Below are 14611 nucleotides of genomic sequence, written 5' to 3'. Positions count from 1 at the left end.
TATATATCATGAGCCAACTTCTGTTGAACACTCGAAAACCACAATTTCATGTAAGGCCCACGGGCCAATGAATATTCATTAGGAGGCTCCTTCACGTTCGGGCCTACTCATTTGGGCCCAAAATAAAGATAAATTTTAGTTGGGCTTAATTGGCCCAGACCGACTAAGGCCAAGTATTGGTATTCACGGGGCTGAAAATTGTTTTGGTCACTTTCTTGGAATATTTATCAATGAAAATGAAACTTCAAAAAAAAAAAAAAAAAAAAAAGAAGGTGGAAATGGTGATGGTACATTGGCACCAAAAAATTAACAGAAAAAACTTTCAATTTTTTGGTTTTCTGAATTTCGTAGGTTGACTCTAATTTTAGGAGGCGAAAAGGTGTTAAATCTATCGTTGGTGGAAATGTGGATCCGAGGATTCAGTTCTTGGATTAAGGGTTGCACTTTGTTGGCCTTAATATCTGTAATTTCCGCTCTGGAACCTGAAGTGGGATCGACCCGCGTCGTCTTTCAGGTTTTTTTATGTAAAAATTTCTGTATATTGTTTTTCCATTTATGATTGCTTTCATTTGCAGTAAAATTTCAAATCCTGAGTAGAGTTTCATCCACGCCGAGTGCTTTCAATGGTCTCTATCTGTGCTCTATTAAGTTCTTAAGTAAACGAGAAGTTCAATCTGTGGATACCCTTGTTGTTGATTTAGAAGATCTCAGTTAGTTATGTTTTGGGTGTGAGTGAAAATTGGAATGAAGTAACTAATTTAGTGAAAAATCCTGTCTTGCTTAGGAAATTTGCTTGCAATTAGATAACTTGTTTTACACATTGATATCAATTTTTTTTTATTGTTGTTTGTTGTCTATGATGTGTCACTTAGGTTATTTTGTTTTTGGATGCAGACGAAGTATGGGGATATTGAATTTGGCTTCTTTCCAACTGTTGCACCCAAAACTGTTGACCACATTTTTAAGCTTGTGCGACTTGGAGGCTATAACACTAACCATTTCTTTCGGGTATTTTTCTCTATAAACAAAGCCAGTGAGCATTGGATTTTATGAAGTTGGTGGATGTTGTACTGCTTTGTGTTGTGAGTAAATGGTTTTAAATTCAATACCTAGGTGGATAAGGGATTTGTGGCCCAAGTAGCTGATGTTATGGGTGGAAGATCTGCTCCCATGAATGACGAACAAAAAAGAGAAGCTGAGAAGACTGTTGTTGGTGAATTTAGTGAAGTCAAGCATGTTCGGGGGATTCTTTCCATGGGAAGGTTAGGTCTCTCTAGAAAGCAACTAATGGTTGTAGCCTCCTTATTTCTGCTGAAGTCCTTGATTTCATGTTATTCATGGCACTCTTTTGTTTTTTCATTAAGCTGCATTTATATATGCTTTAACAACGTATTAGCTAGTAGTGCTAGATTTAGCATGAGTTCATATTTTATTTTCTATGCTTAACTTTAAAATGAACTAGTTGGAACTGATCTTTTTGGTGATTACCAGGTCTCCTAGGTTCATGATCATTGCCCTTTTTCAGCAATTAGTTGTGTAATTTTGATATATTATTCACGTTTTGGGTTACATGAGATATATTCTATTCGTTTGCTCTGGCCGAGGTTTAATGATTGACCAAGTGTCATAGTACATCTGTTGAGAACAACAAGTGCTTATGTAATCTTGGTCATTATAACCAATATGTGTGTACTGTCATGAACCAACTAACCCATAAACATGAGTTGTTGGGCGTGTTCTTGTTTGTTACATTGAGTCATATTCCCTTGGTGTGCTCTGGCCGAGGTTTAATAATTGGCGAGTGTCATTGTACACCTGTAGAGAAGAAAAAGTGCTTACATAATCTTGGTAATTGTAACAAATATGGTTTCATGAACCAACTACCCCATAAACCTGAAATCTCGGGAATGATTTTATATCTAGTAAACTAACATGTCCCCTCAAGCAAGAGCCCTTTGAATTTGTAGTGTGGACAATGCACAGGCCTTCCTACCTCGTATTGAAAAGTTTTTAACTTTTATTTAGAAAAAATGTGGGGGCAATGTAAGGATTGAATTGTAGACCACTTGGTCATAGAGGTTTAGGTACAGTGTCTCAAACCAACTATTCTAAAAGCTTAGGTTATTGGTGAAATCACATAAATGATTTTAATGGATGAGAGCTAAAATGAACGGAAAAAATGAACTTACATTGGGTTGATGAAAATTTAAGATATCTTTGTGAATTTGGTTTTAGCATTGATTGGAGTTGTTCTGGACTTGCCTCATAGGTAAAGCCTCGATTGTTAATGCCATTGTTTTGGGCTGAGATCCACCATTCCTATAAACCATCTGATTTGGGTCAGCTCAATTCAAAGGCCCACTCCACGAGTCACACACTCCACACCACACTACTTTTTTTGAAATATTCTGGTCTCGCACACCTAAATGCCTTGGCCACCAAGAGGGCTTTGAATCTCATAGCACATTTTTTGGAAGGCCTGATGCATGCAAATTTTTTCTTATAGGTATGATGATCCAGACAGTGCTTCATCCTCATTTTCAATTCTACTTGGAGATGCTCCTCATCTTGATGGCAAGGTTGGGCAACTATAACCGCAATATCGCTAAAATCATATCTTGTGTCGTCTGCAATTGATATACTGATGTAATCCTTTTTCAGTATGCAATATTTGGAAAAGTTACTAAAGGTGATGAAACACTGACAAAGCTCGAGCAACTACCTACCCGTAAAGAGGGTATATTTGTAATGGTATACTAGAAAATCTTATCCATCTTATGCATTTTTCTTTCTTTTCCCATCTTTTAATGTTCAATGCTAGATCATATTCATAGATTTCCACGTTTTAGGAAATTTATAGGTTTTTCCATGCAATGATTATTTTGTTCTTTTATTTTGTGGATAAGCCATGGGGCCATGGGCAAAGCTAGAGAGACCGATGAGAGAAGAGAAAAGGGAAGGTGGGTGGGGTGGGAGATCCTCAAAACTTATATAGTTTTGTATGTGTTAAGATAATTCTGTTTAGATATACTAGTTTATCTTCTCCTAAGTTCTAGTTTAGTTTCCTTAGTCAGTTTTATCTAAATCCCTAAACTTTAGGGATTGATTATATTTTATGCCTATTTATTTTATTGTACTCATTCAGATTCAATAATAAGAAATTATTCATATTCAAGTTGGTATCAGAGCACTCTGGTCCAGGAACCCTAATCCAGCAGCCAACATCTAGGGTTTCTAGGGTTTTCGAGTTTTGTCCGCGGTTGACGGAGTTGACACCGCCTGCACACTCAGAGGTCGCCGATCGGCCTCCCCGTCGCGAGCCACCGTCTCACGCGCGGTTATTGTTAAAGAAGCTCGCCGGCGCGTGGGCTTCACGCGCTGCCCTCCCAGCCTCTGTTTGCGACGCGGTTCACTCCGTTGGACTCGCCGGCCCTCCCTCTTCCCGTTTTGACCCTTTTCAGGTTGTGGGTCACACTCTAGGTGGTCGTTTGGTTGCGGCCTCGGAGTTTCATGGTCGTTTGGTTGCTGCCTCGAAGTTCCGTGGTTGTTTGGTTGCTGTCTCGGAGTTCCGTGGCTGTTTGGTTGCTATCTCGGGGTTCCGTGGTTGTTTGGTTGCTACCTCGGAGTTCCGTGGTTGATTGGGTGCTACCTCGGAGTTTCGTGACTGATTGTTTGCTGTTTTTCTTCTTTTTCTCTTCATGGCAGAGATTCCTAAGGAGAATCCAAAAATTGAATCTTCCAAAAGGGGGCTGGTCTCCTTTGCCTTTTCTGGATCACCTACTATTACATCTGAAAAGCTTAATGGTAAAAATTATTTGGATTGGTCCACTGCAGTTGAAATGTGGTTTTTAGGTCAGGGTCTCTACGATCATCTTACTAAAAAGGCATCCGAAATTGATAAAGAGGTGAGAGATGAATGGCAACGGGTAGATTATCAACTTGTATCTCTATTGTGGCAGTCCATTGAGCCTAAATTAATGGTGCATTTTCGTCCGTACAAGACATGCTATGATATTTGGAAGAAGGCTCGAAATGTTTATGCCAATGATATCCAAAGAATATACGAGTCTATTCATGGTCTGGCAACTCTTCGTATGGTTGATAATGATTTGCCAACGTATTTGAATCGTGCTCAATCCACTATTGATGAGCTCAAGCTAATGTTGGTTAGTGATGATCCTCAACAAATATTAAACAAACTTGATAATATGTTTATGGTGTTTATCCTTCAAGGACTCCACAAAGATTACGGATCTGTTCGAGATCAAATCTTGACAAATCCTGTCATTCTTACAGTAGAAGAACTCATAGATCGACTGATTCGGGTCCCTTCACCAGAGGCAGATCCTCACACAGAATTTGAGACCTCTGCTTTTATCTCTAGTACAGCTGACCGTGGAAGTCGAGGGCGTGGTCGAGGTCGTGGTCGTGGTAAAGGGGGTAGAGGAAACCTCCATTGTACCTACTGTCAGAGAGATGGACATACACGAGACAGGTGTTATTCCTTGCATAGCTTTCCGAGCAAGACAGCTAATGTGGTTCAATCTCCAACTTCAGCTCCAGAGCTCAAGATTGAACCGGAGGGCAATCATCCAATCACATTATCTACCGATGATTACCAAGAGTATCTTCAATTGAAGGCAACTAAACAGGCCTCCTCTTCCATCACTGTTGCTCATACTGGTAATTTTACAGTTTGTCTCTCTCATTCTACTTCTATTGGACCTTGGGTTTTGAACTCCGGTGCTTCTGATCACCTAACTGGTAATGTCTCCCTTTTCTCTAACCTATCATCACCTAAAACTCCACATCATATCACTCTTGCAGATGGGTCAAAAGTTCAAGCCATTGGTATTGGCCAAATATCACCTCTCCCATCACTACCATTAAAATCTGTTTTACTAGTTCCTAGATGTCCCTTTAATTTTATTTCTATAAGTAAGTTGACTCGGTCACTAAACTGTGTCATAACCTTCACTTCTGATTCTTTCTTGATACAGGACCGGAGTACGAGACAGACGATTGGAGCCGGATCTGAATCACATGGTCTCTACTACCTTCAGCCTTCTACCTCTATCATATGTGCATCTATTGAGTCTCCTGGTTTAATTCATCGTCACCTGGGTCATCCAAGCTTGAATAAATTAAAGAAAATGGTACCTCATCTCTCACGGTTGGTGTCCTTAGAGTGTGAGTCGTGTCAATTAGGGAAGCATGTTAGAGCTTCTTTTCCTAATAGTATTAATAGTCGAGCTATGTCTCCTTTTGATGTTATTCATTCTGATGTTTGGGGTCCTAGTCGCATTCCTTCTCTTTTAGGACATAGGTATTACGTCATCTTTATTGATGATTTTTCTAGATGTACTTGGATATTTTTAATGAAAAATCGTTCTGAGTTATTCAATATTTTCCTAAATTTCTATTCGGAGATCAAAACTCAATTTGGCAAAGTAATTCGGATTTTACGAAGTGATAATGCTAAAGAATATTTTTCAGATTGCTTCAAATCATTTATGGCTTCCCATGGCATTCTACATCAATCTAGTTGCCCTCATACACCTCAACAAAATGGTGTAGCTGAGCGAAAACATAGACATATTGTGGACACTGCTCGTACTCTTTTATTGAATGCCAGTGCACCCCCAAAGTTGTGGGGCGATGCTGTCCTCACTGCAGGGTATTTAATAAATCGAATGTCATCGTCTGTCTTGAATGATCAAGTACCTCATTCCCTATTATACCCATTGGATCCCCTTTATTCTATTCATCCTCGTGTCTTTGGCTGTACTTGTTTTGTCCATGATCTTTTCTCAGGAAGTGCTAAGTTGTCTGCTCGGGCCATCAAATGTGTGTTCTTAGGATACTCCCGTGTCCAAAAGGGGTACTGTTGTTACTCTCCTGCTACGCATCGATTTTACACCAGTGCAGATGTCACTTTCTTTGAAGATACACCATATTTTATTGCCACAGATGTCTCTCCGGTTGACTCAAATCTCCTCTCTCAGGTATTGCCTATTCCTCATTTTGATCATAGTGTGCCTCCTACCACACCTGCTACTTTAGAGGCACCAGATCCTCCCGCACTACCAGGGTCTGACCATCCTTTACACCGATTTGGGATAACCTATGAGCGTCGATCACATACTGTTCCTCCCAATGATTCTTCAATTGAGCCATGTGATTCTACTCCTACTTCAGTCTCCTCACCTACTCCGGCCCCACCTACCTCAGTTGACTTGCCCATTGCTCTTCGTAAAGGTAGTCGTTCTACTTGTAATCCTCATCCTATTTATAACTTTCTTTCATATCATCGTTTGTCTCCTACCTATTATGCTTTTGTCTCTGCTATTTCCTCTATTACCATTCCCAAGACAGTACAGGAGGCCTTAACCCATCCAGGATGGCGACAAGCAATGATTGATGAGATGACAGTTTTAGACTCCAACCACACTTGGGTACTTGTCCCACCTCCGCCTGAAAAATTTGTTGTTGGATGTCGGTGGGTATTTAATGTTAAAGTGGGCCCTGATGGACATGTGGATAGATTGAAAGCTCGTCTTGTGGCTAAGGGATACACACAAGTATATGATTTGGATTACAGCGACACCTTCTCTCCAGTTGCGAAGATGGCCTCAGTTCGTCTCTTCTTAGCTATGGCTGCTATGAGGCATTGGCCTTTGTTTCAATTAGACATCAAAAATGCCTTCTTACATAATGATTTGGAGGAGAAGATTTATATGGATCAACCTCCTGGGTTTGTTGCTCAAGGGGGGTCTGGTCTTATATGTAAATTGCAAAAGTCCTTGTATGGCCTCAAACAATCACCTCGTGCTTGGTTTGGTCAGTTTAGCAAAGTTATACAAAAATTTGGAATGATCCGCTGCGAGACAGACCACTTTGTCTTCTTTAGACGCTCATCGACACATAGATTTATCTATCTTGTTGTTTATGTAGATGATATTGTGATTACAGGTGATGATTAGGAGGGCATCAAGGCTCTGAAGCAACACTTATTTAAACACTTTAACACTAAGGATTTAGGTCCCCTACGTTATTTTCTCGGGATTGAGGTCGCTCAGTCAAAGTCCGGTATTGCTATTTCTCAGAGAAAATATGCCCTTGATATTCTAGAAGAGACCGGACTTACAGATTGTAAGCCAGTTGACACTCCCATGGATCCTAATGTGAAGCTTATGCCTAATCAGGGGGAGCCTTATTCTGACCCAGGGAGATATCGGAGATTAGTGGGAAAATTGAATTATCTCACCATGACCAGACCTGATATATCCTTTCCTGTCAATGTTGTAAGTCAGTTTCTTAACTCTCCCTGTGAGAGTCATTGGCTTGCAGTTGTTCGAATCCTTAGATACATCAAAAGATCACCAGGAAAAGGACTTGTTTACAATGATAGAGGACATACAAACATTGTTGGATATTCAGATGCAGATTGGGCAGGTGATGCAAGTGATAGGCGGTCAACATCAGGCTATTGTGTCTTCATGGGTGGTAATCTTGTCTCATGGAAGAGTAAAAAGCAAAGTGTTGTTGCACGATCAAGTACAGAAGCAGAATATCATGCTATGGCTCACACCACATGTGAGCTCTTGTGGCTAAAATTCTTAATTCAAGAGTTGCATTTTTGCAAGGTTGGTCATATGGAACTAGTTTGTGATAACCAGTCAGCTTTATACCTCTCCTCTAATCCAGTTTTTCATGAGAGAACAAAGCATATAGAGGTTGACTGCCATTTCATCAGAGAAAAGATTCTCTCCGGTATCATCAAGACCTCCTCAGTTTGCTCCAAGGATCAACTTGCAGATATCTTTACTAAATCTTTACGAGGTCCTAGAATAACATATATATGTAACAAGCTAGATGCATATGATATATATGCTCCAGCTTGAGGGGGAGTGTTAATATAATTCTGTTTAGATATACTAGTTTATCTTCTCCTAAGTTCTAATTTAGTTTCTTTAGTCAGTTTTATCTAAATCTCTAAACTTTAGGGATTGATTATATTTTATGCCTATTTATTTTATTGTACTCATTCAGATTCAATAATAAGAAATTATTCATATTCAAGTGTATGCATGTGTCTGGTAAAGAAATTCTGTGGAGCAATATGTAGTTTAAAGTCATTCACCTTAAGCTTTTATTGCTAACTTTGAGGATGGTTTTTGTATGATGGAATATTTCAGGAAAAAAGGGTATATCAAGTGAGAATCTCTTGGTTATTGACTATTGTGAGAAAATGAGAACTACAGATCTAGCTCATGCAACCATACATGGATGATTATGATTAAATGTTTGTTGATGGGTTATATGATCACTTAAAAGAATCATGTGCATATATTTTTTAATCTAGATCATTCAAAGTATGATCTAACAGTCTATATTTATTATTCTTATTTCTCAGAATAATAAGAGTTCTTACTTGATACATTGTGTTACGCTACTGGAGAGAAAACCAAAACTTAAGGGAATGCTAAACAAGAATTGAAAATTGAAATTCATCACGAAACTTCCAAGAGTATTCTGAACAATATAATAAGAACTTATATGGGCTTTACACTTGGCCCAACAAAAGGAAAATTCAATTATTTAGTGCATTAAGAAGTCAGGTCCATTTTGGAAAATTTGTTTTATGCTTGAGTCACAGCCTAGCCCGTTTCATATCACATTGCCTTCAAAAAATTATGTTCATATGATAACAATTGTTTATGTTTATGTAAGGGTGAAGCGAATAACTGTAAATCGGTATTTCTAATACATTTTATGGTTATTAGTGAATGTTGAAGTCAGCATTAGAATGTTTTGCTGCTTACATATTTCTGAACTTCGCTGGGGTCTCTGTATGTATTTGTTATTAGAATTAGACTGATCAATTGGTTAAATTGTATCTTCTTGGTTTAGCTGGCTTCTAATAGAACAAATGTATACATGCTTATCTTTTGTTTCATGTTTTTGGTGCAATCTTTAAAACTACTCAACATGATTACTTCTTCCTTTGTACTTGGATAATATTTTTTTTCTTTTCCAGCCAATGGAACGCATCACTATCCTGTCATCATATTACTATGGTAAGAATCTTTCAATTTAAAGTTTTCTTATTGTTGCTTGTTGGTTAAAATAAACAAATAGTTCCTATAGTTTCATCCGATTTGGATTTTTGTCCATATAGTTTTTTCTTTTGAATATTAGTCCTGAGTTTCACTCATTTAGATTTTGGTCCCTCAGTGACAAATATCTAATTTGAAACTATAAGGACCAGACACTGATGGAAATTAGGGACCAATACCTTACGAATATAAGCTTTAGGGGTAAAGCCTAAAACCTAATGACACAGGGACCAAATCCAAAAAATTGAAAGAAAAAAAAAGGGACTGATATATCCAAAACAATAAGTTATAGATTAATAGGGATTAACTGTTTTGGTAATTATGCCTTTTAAAAAATTGCATTGGAAAATTCCCATATTTTATTTGATGCATTGACTGAATAAAATTTAGGGTTGCTGACTCAATCTGCATTGTGACAAGATGAAATTACATGTACCTTCTCTCTTTATTCAAAGCGCACCCAAGTCTCCAACTCTCCATTGAAAAAATCGAAAAACACAACAGCCAAGTTCAGCTACTAAAGTGATGAGGAACATTCAGAGTCTTGGATTGTGTTCAAAGATCAATTAGTCATTTAAATGATTTATGTCATCACCCGGTATTATCTTACCTCCACTCTCTCTGTAGAGATCTAGGCAATATTACTAACTGAACCCATATCCTTTGCTACCGTAATCATTCCATTGAGTCTGGTCCACTAATTCTAGAAAATTACTTCCCTTTGCTACCATATACGAGCCTGGTACATTGGATACATAGAGAAGTTCCTTTGCCTTTGTACAGGGACTTCAATGGCTCCTAATTTCATGAAAATCTTGATAAACATTCTGATGCACTACTGAAAGAAAATTACTTGGTTACGGGTACAACTTGGATAACCAAGTTATCTAAGAATGGTAACAGCATGGAATGGAAAAGATATCTAAATCAGACCCAATTGTATTTAGCATTTCAATTCAAAATATCTGCATCCGTTAAATTTTCACATGGGATTAGGAATCAGAAGGGTAGAAGAAAAGTAGAAAACAAAAGGGAGAAGAAAAATGGTATTTTTTCTTATAAGGATAAGCATTCAAGCACTTGGGAGAACCCTCCCTTAGAAGCTAGCTGTCAAGGTCAGAGACTGGAGCCACTTAAGTACTCCACCAAGCATTCCATACTACTCGACGTGAGACTTGGGCACCCCATAACACCCGAATCCCTATCATTCAGCCCCACCATGACCAACAGCACTTGAAGACATTTTTACAAACCAAAATAGAGAGAATGAAGACATGAACATAGAAATAGAGAGGCAAGGGACGAGTCCAGAAACACAAATCACAATTCGCAGCTAAAATTTTAAAAATGTAACAGCACTTGAATTGATTGATCCTTTTGTGATGTGTTTATTCATGATTTCTGTAAGGACACAAATTGCAGATTTTGGACGAGGAATGAGTGCAATTCCAAGTCCATTATGTGTTCCTTTCTTAGTTTGTTTGTCACCTAGCTTTTCTGTATACCCATGTGTTGAATTCTCTTTCCCTCTGAATCTTTCTACATGTATTTTCTTGTTAGACACAGAGACAGAAAATTGTGAACAAGACAGATCTATTTTGAAGCGCAGACTAGCTGCCTCATCTGTTGAAGTTGAAAGACAGGTAATAAACGTTATCACATTGAAGACCGTAGTGTTTTTTCCACTTGTTAACAACTTAACATAGCTTTCACGTGTCACTTTGCAGAGGATGAAATGCTTCCCCTGATAAAGCAAGTTTGATATGAATTTGGAATGAAAATTATACACTGCTGCATTCTCATTTTATACAATATCCAAGCAGTGTATCCATATATTGCTTTTGTTATGTGTGAGAAAATGTTCTATATATGCACAAACATGAATTCAAACAGAGGCCCGGTATAAATGCTCATGAGCTTGTTTGTATTCTTGCCCCAATTTAAAACACCATTTCCTGAATGCTCAAATTTTTTCCTTTGGAAAAATATGATGGAATTAGTTGAATGTAATTATGTTTTTATTTAATTATTATTATTTTATAATTTTCTTAATCCCTATACATGTTATTAGCTTAATAGTAAATATTTTGACATGAATGGAAGAGATAAGTCATTATACGTGATTATATTATGATCATTATAATTTTAGCTTAAATAATTATATGCTAGTTATTTTTTAACAAAGGCCAAACTAGTTATGTGTGACTTAATTTTTTTTTTATTTTAAAAAAATACGCTATACAAAAATAAGGACAAAGAGATGTACTTACTTATTTTCTTTATAAAAACAAACGTAATTTTTAAGAGCTTTTCAAAATATGTACTTCTTAATGAAAAGAAGCATTTAAAAAAAAAAGATTAAACACTACCTTAATATTATTTAAAAAATATATATTAAACACTACCTTAATATTATGTTATTCCTTATTTAGAATTTTGTATCAAGAATTGAGAACTCACACTTAACCGGACAAGATAGAGTGTATATTTTTAAAGTGAAAATACATTTTTTTTTTGCACCTTATAGTTCATTTACTCTACATTTTAATCCCTATAATTATAAATAGACTTTTTAGTCCTATAATTACCTTTTTTTAGTCTTTTTTATTCTTTGTTGTTAATTTTTTTTGTGATGTTGTTTTCGTATAAGTGATGTGAGCTTAATAAATCTAAGTGATAGTGATGTATTTAATTTTCTAAACAATGACCTGTCATTTAATAAGGGAAAATATGACGTGTTTTGATTGTAAGGTTTCTTTCTCTTCATTAATGTGCTCTTGAAGCAAGCAAGGAAAAATTTAATTTATCATATTTCTTATAGTGGAACTTGGTGGGTTGGGTTCTAGTGTGAGGAAAGGAATGTTGTTGTTATGATTTCGTGATAGTGTGTATTGTTTTTTATGGAATTGTTACATCGTAGACGAGAGTAAAAAAGAAACATAAAATGTCAAGAGACCTAATTTAAAATAATTCTAGTAAAATAAATTTTATATCAAATACATAAAATTAAAGATCTTTGTCATATCAATATAAAATATATAATGTTATAAAAAAAAATTAATGGCATGAACTAAAAATAATTAAAAAAGATAAAGTATAAGGAATAAAAATAGTATTTAAAACTATATGGATTAAAAGGTAAAATAAGGAAAAATTATAAGAAATAAAAATATATTTTTAATTATTTTTATTATATTTAACAAAATGTTTTTCAATTAAATTTCACATAAAATATTATTGTTTCGTGAGTATGTCATCATACTTATAATGCATATATGAGCTGAATGAGTATAAACATGACATCTTCATGATTAAAGATAAATTGTGTGTGCTATCAATCAACTCACCCTTGTTGAGAAAAAAGTCTGATAACATTTCTATAGAAGGATAATATTTGATGTGAAATTACTTTAAAACATATGATTTTTGTTAAATATCTATTAAAAATAGATTGCAAGCTTACCAAATAATTAATTATAAGTCTTTAGTACTCGATGCAAGAATTTCCAAACAATGAACAAATTTTTTGAATCAAAATAAGCCCACAAAAATTAGCATATTATATTTGTGTTAATCAAGGATTTTTGATTTTTTTCTCTCATAATTTTGGTGTTCGTAACTATTTTTTGTACAATGTTTGAAATTTCTTAAGAAACCAAAAACATTTTTAATTCTAAAAACTAATTATAATCCCTTTTTTTTTTGCCTTTCTTTCTTCGTTTTTTTTCCCACTTCAAATGAAAATTATATATTATGGGGCAATTATTCATAATAAAACATTTCAGCTTCCAAATTTTCGACTCTAGTTCAGTGAAACAAACACGTTTGTTGTATATCTCAACTTCAATTTCCATTTTTGTGACTCAATGCAAAAATTGTCTAATATGTAAACGTACAAAATAATGAAAACAACAACTATTTCTCTTATAATTGTAGTATGAAATCTATGGACGAAAACTGCGAACGAATTCAACAATACTGATTTCCATCTATTCCAAGTCTGATTTTACCTTTTCATTTAAAATCAAGAAAAGATAATTACGTTATTTTATCAACAACAAAAAAAACATTGATATACTACTATGAAACACATGAATCAATTAACATGAAATTATTATTATTTTTTTATTTGATAACAAGGTGTAACTCTTCTCACCGAATCAATTGTTGGTTAAAAATAAAATGATATTTTAATTATGACTTTATATGTAAATTAAAAATTGAGCTCTAATCTTTAATTAAAGAGTACTAATGACCTTGGATAACATAAAGTTATTTGAATTTAACTCAAAATATCAAATTATGTTCTGAATATACAATTATATTAACTTGAGTGAATTTATTGTGTATAATAATTTTATTTAATTCGATGAAAAATTATTTTATTTATCGGTGGCATTAGAATATAGGAATTGTGTTCTTTTATATAGACATTTAGAAAGTAAGGTTTGTATTTGAATAGAGGAATGTTAAGATGTGAGTACATTAATGATAACCAAAAGACAAGAAGTGGTGACCTATAAAACGGGCATTGAAGAATGAAGATATTACGGCACAGCTGAATGCCACGGAATGACGGAACTCATGAACTCATAGTCATATACATACATAGCTTAGGTTGGTTTGGGAACATAAATCACATCAAAGTTAAGTACATTCATCTCGTGTCCCACCCTCTACTAATATCTCTCCTGTCGATTCATTTAAATGCTTTGGGGGGGAATTGGGTTGAGTTAGATAAATTTAGATAAATTTAATATTTGATTTATTAAAATTTAATGGGTTGGATTAAATTGAGTTTATGTATTTTTTTAAAATTTAACTTGATTATTAATGTGTTGAATTAAGTTGGGTCAATTGGTTAACATAATTAAGTTTATTTATTTATTTTTATAAAAAATTAAATTTTCATAAAATAGATGTAAAATTATTTGATATCTTATTATAAATGTAATGTTATCAATTGATAAAATAAATAATGATACAAACTAAAATTTAAAATAAATTTGTTGATTTGTTATATTGTTATCAACTTAAATAACCAACAATAATATAAAATAAAATTTAAAATAAATATGTTATATTATTACAATGCTATCAATCCAAAAATATAATACCTGTTATTAAATAAGAGTGACTGAAAGTATTGTCTTGAGCAAGTGATTATACTAATTTATTATTATTATTATTATTATTTTATTATTATTATTATTATAATATATGATCGAGTTGAGTTGGGTTACGAACTAAAAAAACAAAAAATTCATTACTCGACTCATACAATATTGAGTTTTGATCAAGTTGAATTGGGTTTGATTCGAATACTAAAAAAATTTGATTTGAGCTCATTTGATTAATTCAGCTTAGCGGGTTTAGAGTTTAGGGGTTTAGGATTTGAACAGTTAAGAATAAAATAGTCAAAAATATATATAGACTCAATATGGCTCAACCAAATTAAACAATTGTCGCAGGTTCGCGAGTTACCCATATTC

The 14611-nt window shown here is 34.7% G+C and overlaps 1 protein-coding gene across 3 annotated transcripts; it reads left to right on the top strand.

The window, feature by feature from the left end:
* The first annotated feature begins 247 nt into the window (after positions 1–247).
* On the top strand, positions 248–11171 carry LOC109800194 (Cyclophilin-like peptidyl-prolyl cis-trans isomerase family protein). 3 transcript variants are annotated; one of them, XM_083066095.1, is made up of 9 exons: positions 248–514; positions 895–1008; positions 1114–1262; positions 2507–2579; positions 2662–2751; positions 5001–5156; positions 9041–9080; positions 10680–10762; positions 10847–11171. In XM_083066095.1, exons 1-9 carry the CDS (start codon positions 404–406, stop codon positions 10865–10867), a joined length of 837 nt encoding a protein of 278 aa, XP_082922221.1. In that variant the 5' UTR covers positions 248–403; the 3' UTR covers positions 10868–11171. The 3 variants fall into 3 exon arrangements, 2 of the variants coding, with proteins under 2 accessions (XP_082922221.1, XP_020216525.1); XM_020360936.3 differs by lacking the exon at positions 5001–5156 and having other exon boundaries at positions 255–514; XR_014430475.1 differs by lacking the exons at positions 248–514; positions 895–1008; positions 1114–1262; ... (2 more) ...; positions 10680–10762; positions 10847–11171 and adding an exon at positions 2758–4683.
* Positions 11172–14611: the final 3440 nt, after the last annotated feature.

This window comes from Cajanus cajan, chromosome 11 (assembly GCF_000230855.2).
Source record: "Cajanus cajan strain Asha chromosome 11, NIPB_CcT2T_4, whole genome shotgun sequence".
Lineage (NCBI taxonomy): Eukaryota > Viridiplantae > Streptophyta > Magnoliopsida > Fabales > Fabaceae > Cajanus > Cajanus cajan.
This window is presented reverse-complemented; position numbering and strand designations above follow the sequence as displayed.